This window comes from Ruditapes philippinarum, unplaced genomic scaffold (genome assembly GCF_026571515.1).
Source record: "Ruditapes philippinarum isolate M1 unplaced genomic scaffold, ASM2657151v2 ctg8078_1_1_1_1, whole genome shotgun sequence".
Classification (NCBI taxonomy): Eukaryota; Metazoa; Mollusca; class Bivalvia; order Venerida; family Veneridae; genus Ruditapes; species Ruditapes philippinarum.
Genome location: NW_026867041.1, coordinates 8,548 through 35,409, shown reverse-complemented (window position 1 = coordinate 35,409; position 26,862 = coordinate 8,548). Strand labels below are relative to the sequence as shown.

The 26,862-nt window shown below is 34.5% G+C and overlaps 1 protein-coding gene across 1 annotated transcript; it reads left to right on the top strand.

The window, feature by feature from the left end:
- Positions 1 to 3,902: 3,902 nt before the first annotated feature.
- LOC132734611 (uncharacterized) lies at positions 3,903 to 26,862 on the top strand (the record flags this gene model as incomplete). Its single annotated transcript, XM_060721405.1, is given in 5 exon segments — positions 3,903 to 4,125; positions 8,039 to 8,251; positions 11,049 to 11,115; positions 19,249 to 19,349; positions 26,675 to 26,862. Coding segments are annotated over 5 exon segments (741 nt in total), but the record flags the coding sequence as incomplete, so codon positions are not given.

The window sequence follows — 26,862 nt, the reverse complement described above, 5'->3', positions numbered from 1 at the left end:
GCTTTAATTATCATTTACTAATCTTTGGATTCCCACACTCCTCCCCACCTAGCTCCAATGAGATCCACTAGGTTGACCATACCTAATGTACCTTACTTCATATTGTTTATTGAAAAAATGAAAGTTTATTCTAAATATTATAAAGCTTTTATTAAATTTCACAAGGCTTGAGTGGACACATCAACAATGTAATTGTCATTTTATTTTTTGAAATGTGTTGGACTGCCGGTCTGATGCATGTAGATGCTGCGTTGGCATATAGCGATTCCCCTCTGTGTGTGTGCGTGCGTGCGTGTGTGTGTGTGTGTGTGCGTGTGTGCGTGCGTGTGTTTTATACATATTATAGTAAACATATTTTGAAAAACATCTTGTCAAATTTCAACCAAACTTGGCAGGGTTGTTCCATGAGTGAAGGGCTTCCAAAGTTGTTCAAAGACTTTAATATTAGGCCTAGAGCATAGATATTTTGCATAAGGTATTGTCTGGTAGACATTCACCAGATTGTTCACATTATACCCCAGGGGTCAAATTAGCCCTGCCCTTGGGTTCATAGATTTTCCTTTATATGTATGTAGTTAAAACTTAAAATCTTCTCCTCTGAATTGACAAAGGCTAGAGGTTAGATATTTGTCATGAAACATTGGGTAGTGAACCTCTACCAAGATTATTCACGTTCCAGCCCTAGGGTCAAAATTAGCCTCACACCTGGGGTCATATATTAAGGTTTTCCTTATACAATGTGTTGTATGTAGCAAATTTTTTTTTAAAAATCTTCTTATCAGGAGGCTTAAGGGTTAGAGCTTAGATACTTGGTATACATTGTATAATATCATCAGTACGTCCTTTATCAAAGTTGTTCAAATGTTGCCCCTAGTGAAATGGCCTCAGGGTGTCATAGATGTCCCTTAAATGTATAAACATGTATAGAAAAAAACTTAAAAAAATATTCTCCTCTGGATTGACAAAGGCTAGATGTGAAGCCTTTACCTGTGTAGTAGGCATCTATCACTATTGTTCAAATTATAGCCCTGGGGTCAAAATTTGCTCTGCCAGGGAGTCTTCGTAGGTTTTCCTTATACGGTTTGTATATAGTAAAAACTTAAAAAAAATCTTGTCTGGTCGTACAAGGTTTACCAGGCACCAGGGTGTCATAGGTTTTCCTTAAATGTATATACATGTATAGAAAAAAACTTTAAAAATATTCTCCTCTGAATTGACAAAGACTAGAGGTAAGATATTTGGCATGAAACATTGTGTATAGTAGACCTCTACCAAGATTGTTTAAATTTTAGCCCTGGGATAAAATTTGCCTTGTGCGAGGGTTGGGGGAGGGAGTCATTAATTTTCGTTATGTACTTATAGTAAAAATTTAAGAATGTACAAGGCTAGAGCTTAGGGCTTTGATGCCTAAATTTTGTCAAGTACAAATACTTTTATTTTGAATCAATTATTGCACTATGGCGTGCATTTTTTTCCAGTTAATGTATTTTGAATGTAAACGAAAATTTTCACCTAACTTTATGTAACTTTAAGTCTTGCTGAATGATTCAATTCCACATTTTTATAGACTACAAACCTGCATGATGGTCTTGTTTTTATAGTAATAGATAACAACACTGAAGACTCTATTTTACTATTTCAGTATTGTTTACTGCAGATAATAAACAGGTCTTTGCAAACTGATTTCTGTATTGCTCTTCAGTTTCGCAAACCATTATAGTCTTGCTTGGAAAAACACAACCCTAGTATGTAGGAACAACACCTCTTTCTTGTCCTATTTATAACTTGAGAAGAAATAAGCCTAGGTTTGTATTCGGGATTGACTGTAACCAGTCAATGACTTCTATTGAGGTCAGTAGATTAAAATCACATGATCTTGATAACACAAATAGAGACCGTATTGTCAAGCAATGTATACCTCAGTGCTTGCAGCGTTTTGATTATAATTGGTACAATGCTAGTTGTTTTTACAAATTTTGTGATAATAATGTAATTTGTTTGATATTATGTGACATTACTGAAGCAGATGCCCAGTAAACCGATTAGAACATATATATATGTTTACTTGACGTTTGGGAGTTTGTGAGTGTATACTTGGATGCAATATCTAAACCATCATTCGGGTCTTGTTTAATTTGTGTGCTAGTAAGCCATCCAAACATAAATGTTACAGGGGGTAATAAAATTCACATGTTAATTATTATATGGCCACCAATTGTGTAAACAACTTTTATTGAATAAATATTGGTTAATAAACAACAACATGACTGTATAAAAACTCTTGAAAGCACTTCTTATATAATAATAAAAATGAAAAGATTTACCCTTGTCCGTCCGTCCGTCCGTTCCCTTTTGTGTCAAAAAGTATAATTGACCTAGAATCATGAAACCTTACAGGAATGTTGATCTGCATGTGTAGTTGTGCACCTGGGTATTTACGTGTGGATATTTTTAGTATTTTTAGAGTTATATTGCCCTTTATAATACTTAGTAAAATTTACAATATTTAACTTGTGTTGCACGTCACTCAAAAATATTTGACCTAGAGTCATGAAACCTTACAGGAACGATGATCAGCATGTGTAGTTGTGCACCTGGGTATTTTTGTGTGGATATATTTAGTATTTTTAGAGTTATTTCCCTTGAATTAGTAAAAATTTCCAATTTTCAACTTGTGTGTCGCACGTAACTCAAAAAGGATTTGACCTAGAGTCATGAAACTTTACAGGAATGTTGCCCAGAATGTGTAGTTGTGCACCAGGGTATTTTAATGTGGATATTTGAGTATTTTTAGAGTTACTGCCCTTGACTTAGTAAACTTGTGTTGCACGTAACTCAAAAAGTTTATGACCTGTAGGCCTGAAAGTTTACAAGAATGTTGGTCAGCATGTGTACTTATGCACCTTGGGGTATTCTTGTGGATTTATTCGGTATTTGTAGTATTTGCCCTTTACTTAATAAAAGATTTTTAGTTTTCAACTTGTAGCTATAAAAAAAAACTTTTGACCTAGAGACATAAGATTGACGACAAATCGGTGGAGTGTGGGGGCACCTATGGACACATTTCTAGTTCTGAACACAATTCATACTTTGTTTTAACTAAAGAAGGACATGTCTTACACCTCTGTTACATTTAGAAAATGTCGCTATAGTAATATTATTTTTATGAACTATGTGAACATTTTAACAAGGTCACTCCCTAGGGGACACTTCGTTAACCAAGAATCTTTTAAGAATTTATGTACTATCATGTAGAATCTAATTTAGACTGTTCAAAGTGTAAATATTGCAGAATATATGATCATAATTTTTCATATGAAAAACACATGAAAGTTCACATATATTTTACATATGAAAACTTATTCATATGAAAAACATGTGATAACCATGAGTTTAACATATGTTTGTTGACACATGTTTTTCATATGGTCCTGTTTACATATGTTAATCTTACATATGAAAAACACATGTTCTTAAACACATGTTTTCGGAGGAAGGTATTCTAGTACTGGTGTAACTCTCCAGGAACGATGGTTAGGAAACTACCCGCCTATATGACTGAAATACTGTTGAAAAAGGCGTAAAATGAAACAAACAAACAAACAAACACATGTTTTTCAAAACACATGGAACACATATGTTCTACATATGGAAAACATATGGGGTACCAAACATACAGCAAACATGTGGTGCATATTTACCTGTGAACTTATCCATTTATTAAACATCTTAATACTTCAATAATAATGTATTAATAAAAAAAATAAAGATGGGGAGGAACTGTCTGCTTATTTGCAAATATGCAGACAGTTCTCCCCCAAAATAGGGGAGGAAACGTCAGGGCAGGAACTGGTAAGGGAGAGAATAGTCTGACTACCCATAAAAACCCACATGATTAATAAAAAAACGAAGAGCGCGATTTTAATTGACAGATAAGATAATTTCATTTGAATATGTTTGTATTGCGAATTTCTCCTCTTACCAATCGGAAAGATCAGCTATTAGGCCCGAGAACTTCAGAAGTATGTGTATACAAAAAACGCCGGGAACCAGGTCTTCAAGATGACAACGATTTTGTTTCCTTCTTCGTATTTAGTTTAACAAGATGGCCGAACATCTCTAAAAGTAAGTATTCAATAAATAAACGATTCTTAAATCTTGAAGACAATGCGTTATTTGCGTTTTCGACTTAATATGATTTTGAAAAGTGCCATGCAGCTAGCAGCTAATATACAGTAGGGTGTGTCCTGTACGGCTAATTCTGTGATTTAAAACTTTATAATTTGGGTTTTTAAAACTTTTTAGCAAAAGTTGTTGGAACTTGGATACATTTAAACAGGTCTAGGATTTCATGATATTTATGGACTGTCCGTAAATTTATAGATAGTCTTGAAATTTAATGATTTTTCAATCCATAAATTTACAGATATTCAATGTCAAATTTGCTGGTTTTAGTCTTACACTAAAATCCGCAGCGATGAGTTTTATTGATAGCTTTAAAAGGTTTTCAGAGTAGCCCTGGTCTCCACAATACCGGTGCACATATTTTATACATGGTGTTTTTCAGATAAAGTTTTACTGACTTGAAAAAAAGAAGGAATAAACAACTTCATTAACAGTTAATCCTCTTTAAAATACATTACAGGGTTTTGTTACTCTGAATATATTTCTGCTCACTATCCCTGTTTCTCGTGTTCTCGGGGCTTCTCGTATTCTCGGGGAATAATTAAAATTATTTATTTATTTTTTTTTTATTTATTTTATTTTTAGCAACAACATAGATCACAGTTACATAATAAGACATATATATATATTAGTCCAAATATTTAGACGTAACCGCGGATTTGAAGCTATTTTTTACATGGGTCAAATCCGCTTTAACGTCTAAAGATATCTATTTAAAAATCCATAGCAAAATGAAAAACAATAAACATGCACAATCATTCAAACTTCCGATGCAAAATGTTACAAATAATCATAATCCTACCACAAATGTGTATTTTCCTTATCAAATTCAACTTATTCAAATTTTAAACAATTTAAAACAAATCCTGTGTAAAAATTGTGTAAACAGCCTCCATATTGTGTGTACTACGCAATGCGGTGATTACTGGAACCAAATTTTTTAGACGAAATTTTTACTGCGTGCACCAGTCCTGTCAGCGTCTTAAATCACAACAGAAAAAGTTTTCGTTCAGACAAATTTCGTACTATTGTTTTTTGAGTGACGTCACAGCATGACCGGGAATTTCCAATATGGGGGTCAACACAAAATATTTTTAATGTGTCTTCTTAAATATATGGATAAATAAACTACTTACCGTGAGTAATTTTTGCATATTTTTACAGGTTTTGGGAAAATATGCTTCCGTCTTTCATGCAATCAATTGCTTTTTGTGATAAATAGCATTTAAGTTGTGATTTACCGGTAAATTCAAATCGACTCGAGAAGCGTGTTGATTTGTGCTATGGGAAGTTAGCCAGTTATGGAAAGACTTCGCATTTTCCGATAAACGTCAAACTGTAAAAAAAAGAAAATGCGATGTCTTTCAACGAAGGACTAATATATATATATATAAATAAATATATATAAAATAACAGTTTATCCAAATTAAAATATCATTTCATATTAATAATAAATAAAACAAATTTAGTTAATGACTGAGATCAGATGAGGCATTGGATAAATGTATTTAAAAAAAAAAAAAAAAAAAGTAAATAAATTAATTAATAAAATCACAGTTCAGATTAAGACTACAACAGTCAGAATTATAATTATCACAGAATATTGTTTAAAGTTACTGATAAACATGATATAAAAGAAATAAAAGAATTTCAATAAAATTTCAATACAAATGTTTTGTTTAAAAGTGATCTATGGTTACAAGAATAGCCCTTAAGCTGGTGTGCTTATTTCCAATGGGGTCCTGTTAACCAAATAGATGGAAACAAGATGAAACCAGAGAGACATTCATTCCTCAAATAAAAATAGACAATGAGATAACCTTCAAATTATTCAATCACAGTAGTTTTGCATTATCACAGAAAGAAAGGCACAGGAAAAAATAAGATAACTAAAAAATAATAAAGTTTGGCGAACTTATGTCGCCACTTAGCAATATAAAAAACGGATGGAAGCGACGCTCGCGACTTCCATCGATATCCGAAAACATGTCTATTTAGCAGGGCATTTTCATTTCCATTAAAAAAATAAAGAAATGCGACAAAAGTAGATAAAAAACAAAAATAACTGTGGAAATAATCGTAAAATCCAGAGAATAAACATTAAATTTACCTATTTCCCAAATAATAATCAATTTTCTAGTTTTTTCCATGTATCAGAAACCTGTAGCGGGTCTCTGACGCAAGACACTTCAAATGACGGTCTCACACTACTATTTATACAATACAGCTCAAAATATTTGTTCCACGAATACATAGTATAAAAAAGATATGAACTCCAATTAAAAACCAATAATGAAACATTGTTTATCCTAAACACATTTCATTTTTGAGAACTGCAATGAAAAACAGTAGTATTCGTTGCTTAATGCTCATATAACCAATAAGTAACTAATAAATAAACGTAAACTTAGTTATATATTAAAGAGATTATGTAAATAACAGCACTTAATTGAGTTTAAACTATTTTTGGAACAATCAAAATCATTTGGTACCAAAGAGGCCTCAATATGATCCTAAAAGTTTGATATGGCATGCCAAGCTGTTATTAAAACACAATCAAATTGCAGATTTAAGCCATTTAACACTTAATTAGGAGTGGCACTAATGATTTGAACTGGTATGTAGAATAAAATCATCACATAGCGACCAGCCTTAACAACCAATCAAATTCCACGAGAATACTAGAAAGCACCTGCTTCACATAGAGGGTGAAGGTCAGTATATACAAGCAGAAATATCTTTTGTTTTGCTAACAGTTACGTTCTTTCTTTCTTTGTATTTTGTTTATAAGGTATTTCTCTGTGTATCAGGCAAAAAATACTGTAACAAAATGTTTTATAAATATTATGCAACTAAGTTTAGTCCTTAACCCCCCGAGAATACGAGAAAACAGGATACTTATGTAAACGGTGGTCGACCATTTTGTATGACGTAGTTAAACAGAATTCATGCTACCGGTGCACTGGTAAAAATGTTATTTACAGGTGTATATTATACCATGTGGCTGGATTAAAAAAATTCCCTTCACTTATTGACTTAAATCAATGTTGTTGTGATTTTCTGGTACTTTTATATATCATTGAATCTATTTTATTTGTATATGATGCAGGGCTTCCATTAAGTTTCAAAGTTTGAAAGTCAGAGACTGCAAAATATCTGATATTGGAAGTCACATTATATAAGTAAAGAAGAAAAGGTATTAGATTTTGGAAGTCACAATCCCACATCAGGCCTTCAAGGAGTAAATGACTCCCAAACTTCCATTAACGAAAGCCCTTTGATGGAGATTAAATATCAATATGGCACTTTACACAGACTCACTTAAAAGACTGAATGAAACTGACTTTTCAATTTTCACAAACTGTTTTATATGCAATAAGTGAAGGGAATTTTTTTAATTTTTTCCTGCCAAAAATGATACAACATTCATTTTAGAATAACAAAGGCAATATTTAAAGTTTTATTGCTGTCATTTTATATAAAATACTTTTTTCTGTAATGATGCTTAAGGTTTATGTCTAACAGTCATGCTCAGTTATCCATAAGGTTGTTGACTTAAAACGACTTGTCCCGACAGGGACTTTGGGTTCTTTCATATGAGGAAGCTATCCAGCTAGCTTTCGGAACGTTGGTGGTTCTACTCAGGTGCCCGTTCGTGCCTGAAATAATGCACAGAAGGGCACCTGAGTTCCTCCTCCACCAGTAAAGCTAGAACGTGGCGATATGATCTATACTGTGACAATGTGAAGTAAAACCCACTCAAACAAACAAACAAACAGTTATCCATAAATTCTGCCTGAACTAATTTTAGAGTTCTTTAAATTTTTGTAAATTCATTATAATTATTTAATAGATATGGAAGAAGGCAAAGATTATCTAAAGCCATTAGACAACAGTTGTAATTCAGAAACTGATACATCACTGACTTTGTTGACAGCAACAGTAGCTACTGATGTTGCAGCGGATATTAACCTTGGTTCCCTTAGTGACATGGCTGACACGCTGAATGCTACAGATGTTCATACTGTGACAGAGGATTCCACTGATCATCAGATTAAAGTAGATGGTAATTTCAATGTTGTACTGTCAAACTTGTGAACTGATATCTAAAATGGTCACTTATAACAGAGGTCTTTTAATACATGTACACAATGAGTGTATTAAAATGTTTCATTTTGCTTTATGTTTGTGTTTTCTTACATTGTTGTATATTTTGTTGAACTTATAATTGCTCTTTACATAATTTATTCTGTTAATGTAGCATGTCTCTAAAAGATAATACTGTTGTCAATCTTTTTCAATAATAAGATAACTAAATATTTCTTTGGAAAAAATATGTCAACCATCCTATTTTTAAAGACTAAAAAGACACCAACTGAATTTATGTTTTCTTTAAGAATATGAATTTGATTAAAAATGATCCCATTTTCAAACCAGTAAGAACGTGCCATCAATTCAACCAACAACAAAAAGATTTCTTGGTACATTATCTTTAAATAAAATTTAACCTGACTTGGATGTCTGTCCAAAAGTTTTTATTGCCCAAAAGGTTTTGACTTATAATTTTATTCACCTGGCCAGCTGGCTGTCCGTCTGTTAGCAGTTTTTGTGTCCAGTCTGTATCTTTTGAATCAGTGGAAGGAAATTGAAACTACTAAATGTTATTTGCAGACTTTTCTGAAGTCAAGGTCACAAATTGTCCTCACTAGAATACCATGTAGGACTTTAATTAAACCCTTGGTTTGGGTGTTTTATATTTTTATTATGCCCCCCGAAGGGAGGCATATTAAAATCGCACCGTCTGTTCATCCCCACTTCATTCGTGTCCGTACTGTAACATTGAGTGATTTTGAAATAGCTGGGCAGAAATGTTTCACATTATCACAATTAGAGTTAATAGGTACACATAATCGTGTCCGAGCTGTACCTTTGTCATGCATAGAAGGATTTTAGAATAACTTGGCATAAATGTCTATCAAGACAACAATCTTCTTCAAAGGTCAAGGTCACACTTATATTTTGAAGGTTCACATTATCACAATTAGAGATTATAGGAGCAAACACTCATGTCTGATCTATAACTTTGTCATGCATTGAAGAGTTTTAAAATAACTTGGCACAAATGTCTACCACATCAAGAAAACATGTCGCGTCAAAGATCCATGTCCCTACTTTCAAGGTCAAGGTCACTCTAATAGTTTGAAGGTACTAATGCTGGCACAGATTAGTTTCCAAACTGTAATATTGTCATGCATTGAAAGATTTTAAAATAGATTGGCATAACTGTCTACCACATCAAAATGATGTGTCACGTCCAAGATCCTTGTCCCAAGGTGTTAGTTTTGTTTATACACATTTATTTTAGTTTGATTGTGTTGGAAGCTGTAAGCTTATTGAAACACTCTCGAATTAGTTTCTTGAACCAACCAGTACTAAGCAATGAATGTAGTAAAGTAATTCTTGCAAACAACAGCTTGCCCCTGACAGGGTTTGAACCCACGCGGTCAGCAATCCTTAGATTACTAGTAAGACGCGTTAACCACTCAGCCACGCCACCACTAAGGTTTCAATGTCCCAAGGTGTTAAGTTTGCTATAACAAGCACTTCATTTCGCAAGAACAATATTAACCTTTTACCCGCTGAGCATATTGCGAAAAATTGCCATTTTCATTGAAAAGCCTCCTGTAACAAGTTTGAACTGCTATCATCAGAAACTATGAAAAATGCTTCAGTACTGATGAAACTTGGCACAAATGTTGATTAGACCATAGCCTCTGTAACAGCATGCTCAATCGTAAATTTCATGTTACCATGGCAAAGGGGGAACATCTCAAAATTGCCAAAAATCACTATTTTGCATTGTTTTTTCCATCAAAACTGATTTCAAAGTGCTGCAACTTCTCAATGAATTGAAATAGAGAAAAAGGCTTTTCAGCGTCGGTTACTAGTTACCCTAAGATCGACCTGAGGCCATTTTTAGCATGTCACATGTCCAAAATTTTCTTGGCGATGAGGGGCTGCCTACCGCCCCCCCTTTAAACCCCCAAACAGAAGGGGGCACATCTGGCAACCCCCTGTGACATTTTGATGGGGGCGGTGCCGAAAAAGTGGTATCTTTTTTTAACAAGATTTCTCAAAAGAAAAACAATAGGGCATTTTTTCACTGTTTCAGGTCTCTAAAAGGGGAGGAGGGGGACGAAAAGCCGTCAAAACACGTCTATATGAGGGAAAAGGTTAAGCAATTAATTAGTGCTTTCACTCACTTTTCCTTTCATAATACCTGCATGCTTAAGAAACCTTTTCGGGGGCATTCGTCACTTGTGTGACAGCTTTGTTATAACATACAATATTTCAGCATATGCTGAAATTTTGAGTATTCTAATGTTTACTCTGCCAACGATTATAGCTAGTGTCAGAGGTCAGGTAAGCAAACAGTGAAATCAAGCATTTTCTAAGCCATACGGGTTGTCTGGTTCTGTTGGTCCCCAATCAGTTTTTGAAAAAAGATAAAAATACACTGGGATTGTGTCAGAATCCTGAAATCCTTTTCTTTTTCTTTTAAATAAAGTTATAAAATGGCCATTCCTTTTTGTGTTGCCTGCTACAGAGTACGGATCACTTTTCTGTCGTGTGTCTGGCCATCTGTTTGTCTGTCGGAAAACTTGTCAGGCCTCCTCAGAAATTGCTAGTGCAATTTCAACCAAACTTTACAGAAATGATCAGTATCAAGTCTATTGTGCATATTGTCAGCATTTTTCAGTTTTTTTTATTTTTCCTATTTTTGAAATTCATATAAATGTATATATATGTAAAAAAGCTGAAGTTTTGATCTTAATTGAGGTATTTATATGATTTTATTGAAGGGATTTTATCAAGTACACCAACAACACTTTTCCAAGAAAATTTAGTGCTTGTGGAAACATCTAAAGGGTATGTTTTATAATTTATTGACCATCTTTGATACATGTGCTTGGGAATTTGAAATTGTCTTTATATATTCTGGCCCTTAACAAAAGTTAGTAGAATATATCATGCCCCTAGGGCCAAAATTGGTCATGTAGATAAAATAGGCTTAAAAAAAGAAGTCTATTAAGATGCAATAAAAATTAAATATTTTGCATACATGTAGCATATTGCCTTATATGCAGCTCTACAAACTTATATAATTTAATAAATCATATCAGTTGGATAAAAAATTGCACTGCATTTAGTTTGAATCACAGATTTTAAGATTTGTTTAAACCGTTTATTTGTTTGCTTTTAGAAAAAGTAAAAAAAGTCGAGCTTGGCCCTATCCAGCGTTGGCTCTTGTAATTCTAGGGAATGATTAATGGCTTCCATGCCCCTCTTGATTATTAATTAAGAAATAATATCGGTTTTATCGGCTATTTAGCACCGGTTTGGAGTGGTTAATTTTTAGCTCGACTATTCGATAAGAATAAGTAGAGCTATTGCAGTCACCCGAGCGTCGGCGTCGGCGTAACCACTTATGTTAAAGTTTTTGTAATAGTTCAAATATTTTCAAAGTCCATTGACATATGGCTTTGAAACTTTGCACACTTGTTCACCATCATGACCCCAACCTGTAGACAGGAGGAGGTAACTCTATCAAGCATTTTGACAGAATTATGCCCCTTTTTCGACTTAGAATTTACGTTAAAGTTTTTGTAATAGTTCAAATATTTTCAAAGTCCATTGACATATGGCTTTGAAACTTTGCACACTTGTTCACCATCATGACCCAACCTGTAGACAGGAGGAGGTAACCTCTATCAAGTATTTTGACAGAATTATGCCCCTTTTTCGACTTAGAATTTACGTTAAAGTTTTTGTAATAGTTCAAATATTTTCAAAGTCCATTGACATATGGCTTTGAAACTTTGCACACTTGTTCACCATCATGACCCCAACCTGTAGACAGGAGGAGGTAACTCTATCAAGCATTTTGACAGAATTATGCCCCTTTTTCGACTTAGAATTTACGTTAAAGTTTTTGTAATAGTTCAAATATTTTCAAAGTCAATAGACATATGGCTTTGAAACTTTGCACACTTGTTCAACATCATGACCCCAACCTATAGACAGCAGGAGGTAACTCTATTAAGCATTTTGACAGAATTATGCCCCTTTTTCGACTTAGAATTTACGTTAAAGTTTTTGTAATAGTTCAAATATTTTCAAAGTCCATTGACATATGGCTTTGAAACTTTGCACACTTGTTCAACATCATGACCCCAACCTGTAAACAGGAGGAGGTAACTCTATCAAGCATTTTGACAGAATTATGCCCCTTTTTCGACTTAGAATTTACGTTAAAGTTTTTGTAATAGTTCAAATATTTTCAAAGTCCATTGACATATGGCTTTGAAACTTTGCACACTTGTTCACCATCATGACCCCAACCTGTAAACGGGAGGAGGTAACTGTATCAGGCATTTTTTTTACTATCAAGCACTAAGAATAGTCGAGCATGCTGTCCTACCGACAGCTCTTGTTTGCATTAAAATGACAAAACCGGTGTTAAATAGCCGAGAAACACCGCTCAGACCGATATCATTTCGATTCTAAGAAGATAAAATAAGGAAAATTACTAATGTTATTTTTTTTCAAGCGGAAATAACTTCTGGTGCCGATTTTCGTATAACACTGTTTGATTTCACACCCTACTGTTTCTAAGATATAGAAATTATTAAACAAAAGAAATAATAAGAAAAAAAGTTACAGTCTAACTTGCCCATGCGACCACGTGTATTAAGCGACTTCTGTCTTACGCTGCCACTTTAAATTCCCCCCGATCATTTTCACTCTATATCTTTTATGTATTAAGCGACATTTGCTCAACGCGACCAACTTCCGCTAATAAGTCAGCTAATTGAGATCAATCTTTTCATTTACGACCACTTTTACCTGTCAAGTATTTGTGTTTTTTGAGCATGCTGCCTCGTGTCACAAGTGTCAAGAATCAAAACACAATATATATAAATGTGTATCCCAAACTGTTTTAGCGTATGCAAATGAAGTTAAGTATACTCGTGACGTGTATTATCCAATAATATCGATAAAATAATGCAACGCTCAGCCCCTGCTGAGATGGTACACTTAGTTGTTGATATTAAGACTGCATTGAATTGACCTTGAACTTGATAAGCAATTTAATTAATCGTTACAATTAGATGTAGTTTGTTTATATCAAATGAAAAATGCACAAGAGAAAAAGGCTTTACTTATTAGGGTGTTCTTGTTGGAGACAAGGAAATACAATGGAGAAGTTTAATAATTCTGGAAAAATGTCAAACATGTATGTAAAGCATCAAAACTGTTTTGTCAATAAATATCAGAAAGTTATTTTTATGCCACCGCAGCATCTGCAATGCGGTGGCATATAGCGATTCACCTGTGTGTGTGTTTGTATGTATGTGTGTTCTATAGATTATATAGTGAACTTAAAAAATCTTCTTGTGAAAAACCACTAGTCCAATTTCAACCAAACTTGGCAAGATTGATCCTTGGGTGAAGGGGGTCCAAAATTGTTCAAAGAATTTCATTCCATGCAGAAATCTGGTTGCCATGGTAACCAAAAGCATTATAAGAATAAATTCAAGAATAAATTAAAAAAATCTTGTAAAGACCCAAAAGGCCTTGAGCTTAGATATTTTGCATAAGGCATTGTCTTGTAGACCTCTACCAAAATTTTTCAAATTATAGCCCTGGGGTCAAAATTGGCCGGCCCCGGGGGTCATTGATTTTCACTATATGTACATATAGTAAAAACTTAAAATACATTCTTGTCTGAAGGTACAAGGCTTAGAGGTTTGATATTTGGTATGTGATATCATCTATAGGTACTCTACCAAAGTTGTTCAAATTAAAAAATTGCCTCTAGTGTCAGAATCAGCCCCGCCCCGGGGGTCATAGGTTTTCCTTATATGTATATAGTAAAAAATGCTATAGGTTAGATATTTTGCATGAAACATTGTGTAGTGAACCTCTAGCAAGATTGTTCAAATTCACTATGTACATATAGTAAAAAATCAAAAAATCTTATTGTCTGAAGGTACACGGCTTAGAGCTTCAATATTTGTTATATGTTTCATCTATAGGTACTCTACCAAAGTTGTTCAAATTTTGCCTCTAGTGTCAAAATTAGCCCCGTCCCGGGGGTCATTCTAAGGTTTTCCTTATATGTATATAGTAAAATCTTAAAAAATCGTCTTCTCTAAATTGACAATTATTTTGCCTAAGGCATTGTGTAGTGAACCTCTAGCAAGATTGTACAAATAATAGCCCTGGGGTCAAAATTGGCCCCACCCCCGGGGGTCATTGATTTTCACTATGTACATATAGTAAAAAATTAAAAAATCTTCTTGTCTTAGAGCTTTGATGTTTGCTATATAATATCATCTATAGGTCCTCTACCGAAGTTGTTCAAATTTTTCCCCTGGTGTCAAAGTTGGCCCTGCTCGGGGGCATTGATTCTCATTATGTACACATAGTAAAAACAGAAATTAAAACAAATGTTTTCTGAATTGGAGAAAGCTACAGCTTAGATATTTGACATGAAATGTTGTTTGGTGGACCTGTATCAGGATTGTTTTGAATTAAACCCTTGGGTCAAAATTTTGCCTTGCCCAAGAGGACAGTGACCTACTTTCTTGTCTGTTGAAGGTCAGCAATGGAATTTTGACCATGTGCACAGTTTTAGTTGTAAAATTGAACTTTGATATCAGCTGACCTAGATTTTGACAAAGTGTCTTACTGTGTTGTCCTTTGATGTAGTCATGAAATTTAGGCTGTGTGAAATATGACCTTCACCACCATATTCACTAGACTCAACTGCATTGATATATTCCTACTCTGATCATTTATTTGAATAACAATAGATTTAACCACTAATCTGATAATAAGAATTAGATAGGTCAGGGATTTATGCTTAATGACAATCTTCAATTGTATAGAAACAAAAAAAAATCTGTTCCTACACGTCCATTTAGTGTTGTATTAATGTGGTGGCATAGCATTTTTCACAAATGCAATCGTGTTTTACATTTATCATCCTTTTAGATTATCGGAGCGTTCTTATTATCAAACATTTATATAAATGAAGTTGAAAAACATTCCCACCGCAAAAGAAAGATGTCATGTATCATTTTTGACTTTTAACACATGCTTAATACATGTTTGACTGTATTTTATCAAGTTTTCAACAATAAAAACTTACGTCTTGGAATGGGTTATATTGTGTTTACATCAGTGCCCAATTTATCATGTATTCATTTTTGAAATGACGCCATCATTTATGAATGAGTTGTATACATAGGATGATGTCATTACACTGCTTACGGATTGGCGCCGATTTGTCAAAATATTTATTAACTGATATGGATCAAATCTGTGGTGTTAGTGTATCATGTGAGATATTATTTCGGTATTGTATGAAAAGAAAACATAAGAACTGAAAATAAAAGTTAAACAAGTTTTTTATTGTTGCTTATAAAGGCTTTGTAAAATATATAATCGAGGGAGAAAACATAACAGCCACATATACAAATAGTTCCTAACCAGTATTTTTGGCAGTTTTACACAGTTTTTTTTCTCTTCTTTGTATATAGTTACAAAATCACAAAGAGTGTTAGATTGATTATTATACAATTATTGACTAGTGTGCCATTAAATATGATATGATATTCACTGGCAGATGACATAATTGACCGAGGCAAAACAGTAGCATACAAAAGTAATTTTGGGAGACATTTTGCCTTCGCCATCTGTCTGTCTGTCCTCACTCACAGGACAGTAATCATGTGGCTAGAGTATGGAACGCCATAGCTGCCTCATGTTATTACATTTCTTTTTATCTTGCCCAGAAAGCGTCTTATTATGTCAAATATAAGCGTTGTAATGCCATTGTAATTTGTCGACTTGTCTAAACATTGCCTTATTATGCGTAACAGTAGTCTTATCTCTTTAAAATGTGATGTTGACTTGTGTTAACATTGTTTAATTTTTTCTAACAGAAGATTTATCATGTCAAAATGTGGTTTTGGCTTGTCTGAAATGTGTCATATTATGTCAACTAGTCGCGCTATTTGGTCAAATTGTGGAGCTGATTTGTCTAAAGACTGTCTGGTCATTTGAAACTGAGTAGTGTTCTAATGTGGTAATTTGGTGTTGACTTGTAAAAGCACAGCTTTATTTTATCAAACTGCCATGATAATTTGTCAAAATACGGTGGTTAATTGCCTTAACATTGTCTTATTGTGTCAAACAACTGTGTTAATTTGCCAACGTACACACTGAGTTGTCTTTTTATATCAAATATTCGAAGTATCTTGCCGAAATGGGGTGTTGACTGGGCTAAATCATGCCTAATTATGATAAATTGTATGCTATTTTGTCAAAAAGGGATTTTGACTGGTTAAAACTCAGTCTTATAAAGTCAAAAAATTGCGGTATCTTGTTGAAATGTGGTAATGACTTTTGTTGAAATGTGGTAATGACTTATCTTAACTCTTTCCTATAATGTAAAACAAAAGTGTTAAATGGTCGAAATTTGATGTTTTCTTGTAAAACATAGAAATAGTCTTATTCTGTCTGATATTTGTGTAAATTTGTTCAAATTTAGTTATGTCTTGAGAAAGCGCTGTCTGATTTTGCTCAACTGTCCCGTTATCTTTTTTGCTCTATCTATTCACGCTCCGCGCGGGCTCTGGTCACGTTATACTAAATTTTGACAACATCCCATCTGGACAGGATAACACGATTATCTAACATAATGAGACGGTATGTAGACATGTTAACGTCATAAACTGGCAAGTTTAACGCCACTGTACTACATAATGATACTGTGTTTCAACAAGTAAACACAACATTTGAAAAGGAAAAATGATACTTCACCATAAATTAGGACGATGTTTAGTAAAATAAACACTGAACCTTGACAAAATAAAATGAAACTTTGAGAAAGAGATAGTAATTTTAGACAAGTCATCATCACGTTTCGACAAGATGAAATGACTATTTGACATAATAAGACGAATATAGACAAGTTGAATCTGCATTTGGACACAATAGCATGACAGTTTGACAAATCAAAATGGCGTTTCAACAGTTCAAAACCATATTTTGTAAAGATACCACCATTATTTCACATAATAAGACGGTGTTTAGGCATGGCGATATGAGAAAATAAGGCAGTGTTTAGACATGTCAATACCATCTTTCGACAAGTCAACAATACTATTTGACATAATAAAATAACGTTTTCATAAACAAACAAAATTTATTGGCAAGTCAACATTAGTATTTCACATAATAAGTATATTTTTAGACAAGATAACAACAGTTTTAGACAAGAAAGCATGCTGTTTTGGCACAATAAGACAGAATAACACCACCTCATACAAAGCAACATAATAGTTTGACAAAACAGGACAGCACTCAGCCAGGTCAATGTAATGGTTGAACAAGATATCACTACTACCCGACATAATACGACATGAGTTTGACAAGTTGACATTATGTTCCGACAAGAGAACACTACTGTTTCACATGATAAGACAATTTCTAGACAAATTACCACCATAGTTGGACAGAACAGCATGCTATTTTGACATAGAAGACATTCTCTAAGCAAATTAACACCAAATTTGAACACAATGACATGGCAGTCTGACAAAATGTGACGGTGTTTAGACAAGTCAATACCACATTTGGACAAGACAAAACGACAGTGTAACATAATACAACAGTGTCATAACATACCAGGATCACATTTGGACAAGATGACACTAACTTCCAACAAGATAACACTACTGTTTCACATGATTAGACAATTTCGAGACAATTCAACACCACTTGAAACAAGTCTGTGTTCAGACATATTGAAATCTTAATTCGAAAAGATGGCGTGCATGTTAGACATATTAAGACTTCCATTCGGCATGTTAACACCGGATTTGCACATGATAACATGACGTTTTGAAATAATAAGACAGTGTTTAGACAAGTCAGCACCACGTTTTGACAAGAGAAAATGAATATTTGACCTAATTAGACTTTGTTAAGACAGGTCTTATAAAACGTTTGCAAGCCAACACTTCTATTATATATAATAAGACTCTTTTAGGGAAAAATAAAACGAATGTAACAACATGAGGCAGCTATGGCGTTCCATACTAGAGGGACAATAGGTAACTGTTCTTTTACTTTGATATCATTCATTCCAGAATGCTTTTATGTGGCTATTTTCTTTTATGTGGCTAAAAAGAACAATAGAGAGAACAATAGAGTAGCCACATTATTACTCTCCTGTTAGAACATCCGTCTGTTGGTTGTCCGTTCGTTGTCCATCCATCCACATTTAGCTTGTCCGCCCTTCACAGGTCAAACTATTGGTGGGATTCAACCAAACTTTACAGGAGTGATCAGTGAGTGAGTACCATTCCTAGTTGTGCACATTACTGGCATGTTTCGCTTCGCTGCACAAAATGGCTGCCAGCGCTAAAAATAGAAAAATCTTGTCCAACCTTCACAGGTCAAACTACTGGTGGGATTTCAACCAAACTTTACAGGAGTGATCAGTACCATCCTTAGTTGTGCACATCAGCGGCACGTTCCACTTCGCTGCACAAAATGGCCGCCAGAGCTAAGAATAGAAAAATCTTGTTCGGCCTTTACAGGTCAAGCTCCTGGTGGGGTTTCAATGAAACTTCACATGAGTAACCATACATAGTTTTGGGTGACATGTTTTTGTGACAAAAACGCTTCTAGTTCAAGTCTATGCACATCATTGTGGTGTAACCTTTAACTGTAATAGTAAAGTAATGTTATTTTAATCTAGAAATATGCTATAAAGAACAAAACATAACAATTAAATTTTAATGTGCCATGCATAATTAACAGTCTACGATAAATGTTTATTGAATATGAGTCTCAATCTATTTTTAGACTGGGGAACTACACCTAGTGAATATGATTTTATAAAAAGTTCTGTTGACTACTATATGAGCCAATGAGTTTGCAGCTATATTTAGATCATATAATAATATATGATATTTATTTCAGGTTATTATTGACAAACCTAGACAATAGCAATTTTAGTAACAGCTTTGTAAGCTCAGGGACAGATAACCGATGCCAGACAGTCATATCGTCAAGTCTTCCAAGTAAGTATCTCTATTACACAAATGATGTTGCAGTATGTCTTGTTTACACATTAGGTATGTTGTAGTTGTATCCCGGTACAACCCGTTTCCGGCACCTTTACAATATATCGGAGCGTTAACTAATATTTATGTTGAAGAAAATAAATATTTGTCCTGAATATTATAAAATAATCTTCCCGCTGTTTTATGAAACAAATAAAATCTACTTACTGCATTTTTTGTTTTAGTTATCCATATTCAATATGGCCGATCTAATTTCCCAAATACGGAAGTAGTATAACCTGTTTTCGGTAATTGTAGTAAAAGTATACTTCACTAAAAAGTATGCGTCACATAAGTTATATAACCTTCACATCTTTAACTGTAAGTAATATTTTAACTGTTATAACACTTTCAACTGTTAGAAACATATTTACAATTGTTTGGTTTTTTTCATCAAACGTTTAGTTGCTGGTGTCACTACAGAAAGGGCAGAGGAATTTGCCACCTCTTCTTATAACCCTTACTGTTGAACAAAATGACAAGTGCACCCAGCCCTTATATTTATCACATTGTCCCCAGTTGACAATTAGGAGTTGTGGTTTCTTTGATGAATCTGGGTAAAAACTCTTACAAACTATACATTTGTCTGTTTCTTCTGCATCAATTTCAGATTCAGAGCTTGAGAAATACTGGTTAAGTGTTAGTTTTTTGTTTGAATTCCAGATGTAGAGGGTTCTATATTTTTTGTTCTTTTACCTTTAACTGGATTCGCTTTAATCAATTTTTAGCTCGACTATTCGATAAGAATAAGTAGAGCTATTGCAGTCACCCGAGCGTCGGCGTCGGCGTCGGCGTAACCACTTATGTTAAAGTTTTTGTAATAGTTCAAATATTTTCAAAGTCCATTGACATATGGCTTTGAAACTTTGCACACTTGTTCACCATCATGACCCCAACCTGTAGACAGGAGGAGGTAACTCTATCAAGCATTTTGACAGAATTATGCCCCTTTTTCGACTTAGAATTTACGTTAAAGTTTTTGTAATAGTTCAAATATTTTCAAAGTCCATTGACATATGGCTTTGAAACTTTGCACACTTGTTCACCATCATGACCCCAACCTGTAGACAGGAGGAGGTAACTCTATCAAGTATTTTGACAGAATTATGCCCCTTTTTCGACTTAGAATTTACGTTAAAGTTTTTGTAATAGTTCAAATATTTTCAAAGTCCATTGACATATGGCTTTGAAACTTTGCACACTTGTTCACCATCATGACCCCAACCTGTAGACAGGAGGAGGTAACTCTATCAAGCATTTTGACAGAATTATGCCCCTTTTTCGACTTAGAATTTCCGTTAAAGTTTTTGTAATAGTTCAAATATTTTCAAAGTCCATAGACATATGGCTTTGAAACTTTGCACACTTGTTCAACATCATGACCCTAACCTGTAGACAGCAGGAGGTAACTCTATTAAGCATTTTGACAGAATTATGCCCCTTTTTCGACTTAGAATTTACGTTAAAGTTTTTGTAATAGTTCAAATATTTTCAAAGTCCATTGACATATGGCTTTGAAACTTTGCACACTTGTTCAACATCATGACCCCAACCTGTAAACAGGAGGAGGTAACTCTATCAAGCATTTTGACAGAATTATGCCCCTTTTTCGACTTAGAATTTACGTTAAAGTTTTTGTAATAGTTCAAATATTTTCAAAGTCCATTGACATATGGCTTTGAAACTTTGCACACTTGTTCACCATCATGACCCCAACCTGTAAACAGGAGGAGGTAACTGTATCAGGCATTTTTTTTACTATCAAGCACTAAGAATAGTCGAGCATGCTGTCCTACCGACAGCTCTTGTTTTGTTTGTTTGTTCTTTGAGATCTGTTTTGTGTCATGATCAATAATTTTTCCAAATACATGTACTTCATTTTCTGTGATGCATTTACCACCAACTATTTTACTCAAAGTATTTCTTATTTTTGCTTTCTTAACATTTTGCAGAATTTTTCTGTTCAATAAGAATGACTCAGCAGACTTAGATGTTTCACAAACTGGTGTATGTGATGTAGGATCAGGGACATCAGTTGCAGATATAGTATTCCTAAGCAGTCTGCACGAAAAACTTTTTATGGTAAAAGACATTCGGGCTTTGTCCATCAAAGTATCATATAGCCCAAACAAATTTTAACTAGCCCAAAAAATTCTAACAAAAGTTGTGCCAAGGGTTTTATCAATATGTATATCCCTTTCGGTCATTATAAATACAACTGGCGTAAATGATTCTATTTAAATTACTCTTGAAATTTTTGTGCCTACACCTTGAAAAAAAATGCAATATTTCCCTCAGTCATAGAGTATGTATTTCTTTCATATCTTAAAACATTACTAGACTGTTGGACTATGCTCCCTGCAGTAATGCTAGCCTGAACAGAATTTTACTAGATTGGGGCTCGGGCTTTGCCTATTTTTCGACCCTATCAAGAGATATGGCTGGAGCAACTTTGCCATCTTCAATTACAGACTTGTCAAAGGGATAAATTCCACTTTTCCTGAATGCAGACTGGATGTTTCCAGGATTTAAAGTGCTGACATACACTTTGCAGGCTATTTTACAGACTTCATATCGTGTTATTACATTTACACTAGATTAACAAATAAAACTGTGACATGCTGAATTCCATGCAACCCCAAATGTGCTAGTGGTTGGAGGAGATGGCTACAATGTGGTGGTAACACAAACAAATGAATATGATGAGATTTGGCCCACTCAATAATCGGTATGGTTATGTGACTCTTATGTCCATCATAGAGTAAAAGAATATCATCATCATCTCTTGGAGGCAAAAACTTGATAAGATGCTCCTTATTGTAATTGCAAAATATCTGGGAGTTAGACCATCCAGACTCAGAAACATCTCCATCTGTCCCAGCAGTTGCTCCATCCAGCAAGGAATCAAGCATCCTGGCTCCAGGGAAAACAAAGTAGGGGGGTATTACTTGGCCAACACCATTGGCACATCCAATCAAAGTAACTGTTTTGCCTCTGCCAGATGTTACAGCTTGAGATTTTGAATATTTTCCCCCGATCACTTAAGGTGGCTTATGTTCTCTGCTAAGACCCTTTTCATCAATGTTATGAATCCTATGAGGTTTGTTAAGAAGGTTGTACTTTGTAAGAATATGACCAAGTTCCTCAAAATATGCTTCAACAGCCCCCCTTGTGGCAGACTTTGCCCTTGCAATTTCTAAACTGTGTGGCTTCTTTACACCAATTTCAGGCCACCTGCTTAAAAACTTATACAACCATCTATCAGTGAGTGGGTGATCTTTATCTCTAAGGCCTAAATGAACTGCATAGTCAGATGCTAAATTTAAAGTTTCCTGGCGGCTATAGCCATAACCCATGTCATCCATTGTCTTCAAATTACCAACTGGAAGTGCTTCTTGCTCCTGGTAAAACAGAGGCTCAATATCAACTTTGCCATAAAGTATATCCTGTAGGGTTGTTCTAGGTACATTAAAGACTTTTGATGCTTTATTTGTTGACATTTTGTCTTCTTTGACAGCAAAATAAGCTTTAGTCAAGTTGTCAAGATCATAGGTTCTATAAGACCCCCCTGTCTGGCACATGATGCTGAAAAACCAAAACATCATCTATTAGCATTTATTCAATTAAAATTCAAATAGTAAACAATGAACATATCTATTAATAAGGAACTATGGTTATGTTGTCACATTATTTTTTCTGTGAAGTATACTTTATGAATCATTGACAGGGGCGGAGCTTAGATAGTGACCTACTTCTGCAGACGAGCCAATTCCTTTTTACAAACATTCAGTCTTTATGTAAAAAATATGAACATTTAAAAGCTAAAATTTTGGGAATAGTGAAAATATACAAAAAAAAGTATGTGCATACTTATTTTTACGTATACTTACGGTTCTTATCTCCATTTTGCGTCAGATAAATTTGCGTGACATTTCTGTGATGTTTGTAAACAAATCGCGCGCACTTGACCCAGATGTGATGTATGGAAGATAAAAAAACTACAACTTTCGAGGGACGTCGGAAACGTGTTGTTGCCGAATTGTGGTTGTGCCGCGATATGTATTATTCACAGGGGATATTATTTCAATATATTTCTGTTACATAATGTATACAGTACAACCTTTCACAAGGGATGTTCTTGCAATATTTTTCTATTACACAAGAATGTTATCTTTTCACGGGGGAGGAACTGTTACATGAAGGATGGAGTTCTTATGATAACTTGTCAGGTGTTCTTGTGATAACGGTGTTCGTTGGAAAAGTTTTGTGTATACTACAAAAACATTCATCAAAAATGGTAAAATTCATCTTTTAGGTGCTAAATTAAACTTCAATGATTCAGCTTGTCTTACATCTTGCATTATGTGTCAAACACTAATTCATAGTCCATTATTCATGGCCTCTTGGTTAAAATCTGGTAGTTTTAAGTAAAATGTCCAATTTATTTGCTAATTTGCACTATTGACCTGTTTATTTCTGGTCTTCACACTTGCCATTCATAATTACCTAATTATAATGCAAAAATTACAAACATAAAGCCCCGGCTTACAAATTTATAAGCGATTTTTCAAATGTCCTGGAGTTCTTGTGATAACTTTGAAGATGTCCTAGGGCTCTTGTGACAACCATTGTTACTGCCAGTGTGTATCTTGCGCTAAATCACAGCACATTTAAGGGTTTTTAGCTCACCTGACCACAAAGTGGTCAAGGTGAGGTATATTGATGGGGTAATGTCCAGAGTGCGTCAGCGTTGTGCATCGTCAACAATTATGTTGTTTACACTCTAGCAGTCACAGTTTTGATTGGATCATAATCAAACTTTGTCAGAATGTTTGTCTCAATGAAATACAGGCCAAGTTCGAATATGGGTCATCTCGGGTTAAAAAATAGGTCACAGGAGCTAAAAATAGAAAAGCTTGTTCCGAGGCTTCAGTTTTGATCCAAATATCCTGAAAATTGGTCAGAAAGGTTGTTTATGATGATTTCTAGGTCAAGTTCGAAGATGGGTCATTTCCTGTCAAATAGTAGGTCACAGGAGCTAAAAATAGAAAAATTTTGTTAACACTCTAGTGGCTGCAGTTTTGTTTCAAATATTCTGGAAATTTGTCAGGAAGGTTGTTTTGATAATATCTAGGTCAAGTTCTAATATGGGTCGTCTCCAGTCAAAAACTAGATCACAGGAGCTAAAAATAGAAAAATCTTGTTAACACTCTAGTGGCTGCATTTTTTATTCAAATGTCTTGGAAATGGATCAGGAAGGTTGTTTTGGTGATTTCTAGGTCAAGTTTGAATATGGGTCATCTCTGATCAAAGCAAGGTCACAGGAGCTAAATATAAAGAAATATTGTTAACACTCTAGTGGCTTCAGTTTTGATCCAAATATTTTGGAAATTGGTGAGGAAAATTGTTTTGAAGATTTCTTCAGGAAGGTTGTTTTGATAATATCTAGGTCAAGTTCGAATATGGGTCGTCTCTGGTCAATGTGGTCACAGGAGCTAAAAATAGAATAATCTTGTTAACACTCTAGTGGCTGCAGTTTTGATTTAAATATTCTGGAAATTTGTCAGGATTGTTGTTTTGATGATATCTAGGTCAAGTTTGAATATGTATTGTCTCTTGTCAAAAACTATGTCACAGGAGCTAAAAATAGAAAAATCTTGTTAACACTCTAGTGGCTGCATTTTGATCCAAATATCCAGGAAATTGATCAGGTAGGCTGTATTGATGATTTCTAGGTCAGCTTTTAATATGGGTCATCTCTGGTCTAAAAGTAGGTCACAGGAGCTAAAAATAGAAAAATCTTGTTAACATTTTATTGGCTGCAGTGTTGATCCAAATATTCTGGAAATTTGTCACGAAGGTTGTTTTTATGATTTCTGAAATCAAGTTTGAATATGGTTCACCTGGGGTCAAAAACTAGGTCATTCTGCCCAAATATGGAAAAACCTTGTTAATACTCTAATGGTAACATTTTTGACTCAGTGATTTCTAGGTCAAGTTTGAATATGGGCCACCTGGGGTCAAAAGCTAGGTCACACTGCCCAAATATGGATAAACCTTGTAAACACTCTAGAGGTCATATTTTTTACTCAATTGTCGTCAAACCTTATCAGGATGCTTGTCTAAGACATTGCTCGGATGAGGTCTTGGCCCTCTTTTTTACTATTCAATAAGGTTGTAAGTCATTATGAAATGAAGAACACTCATCCTAATAAAAATAAAATGACAGTTCATGAGCACCATGAGAAACCTACCTTCAAGGTCAAGGTCAGACTTGAAGGTCAAATCTTTAGATGGTCTGTTATAGGGTTTGTTTTGTGTCAATTGTCAACAACTTTTCTGTACACCAAAGGATTTTGAAATAAGTTTGAAGAAATATTCACCATATAAAGACAAGTCATGCACAATGCCTAGACCTCTACCAAAGGTGAGTGTCGCATTTTAAGGTCAAAGTTTTGACATGACATTTCCCTTACCATTTCATGGGAATAAATCCAATATTAATAGAGGTTCAAGTGAAACTTTAAAAGATTACAATAAGAGGAAGTGCACTGCAAGAGAACCATAACTCCATCTTAAATGATTTTCAAATGATCCCCCTTTATGTAATTATTTGCAGTAATAGAAAAACCTGCTTAAAATGTATTTCTATTGACACATGATAATGGCAAGGGGCATATAGTGTTACACCTGTCCGTCCATGCGTGGATGTGTGCATGCATTTGTTGGAAAACCTTGGCAGGCCCAAAGCAGTGTCATGCATCAAGGACTTTTGAAACATTTTCAGCAGTCAAATTTTTAGCTCAGCGGATGGTAATCTATTGTGACCATTTTTTATTGCGAAAAAAAAAATCTATAAAAATCTTCTTCTGCAAAACTGCAAGGGCTAGAAATTCCACTTGGGACTTTGATCTGTCTCTTTAGTGGAAGCTGTCCAGTTAGCTTATGAAAAACAAATCTAGAGAAAGAGTGATCCCTAGGAAGCATTATTCACATCAAAATTACACAAAAATTGCAGGCTCAGTTTCATTGAGTCTGTACATAAAGGATAATGAAAATGTGCAACATCCCTCAGGCCCCCTAGCACTGGCCTGAGCTGTACTCAATTTTCAATACTTAAAATTTCTGGAATCACTGTGCCAAAGGACCAGAAAAATATAACGACACTGAAAGGTTTGCAGTTTGACGCAGACACTTTGTTGTGAGATAAAGTTTAATTAAGGTTAATACACTGGTATTTGAGGCAGATAATTTGATTCTGTTTTTCATGTTTTCTTTGACAGCAACAATACCAGTATTTTCAACATTTGTTGGTGCTGGGGATGACAGTCAGGTCACAATGTACGGAACTGTTGGAGAGGGAAATGTTCTGATTCCTGCCAACATATTCCAAGATGCTGATTCAACCTCTGAACTCCAGCCGAGTATCTCAGTGGCTGATAGTAATACTGCGGAGGATAGTCAACCTAAG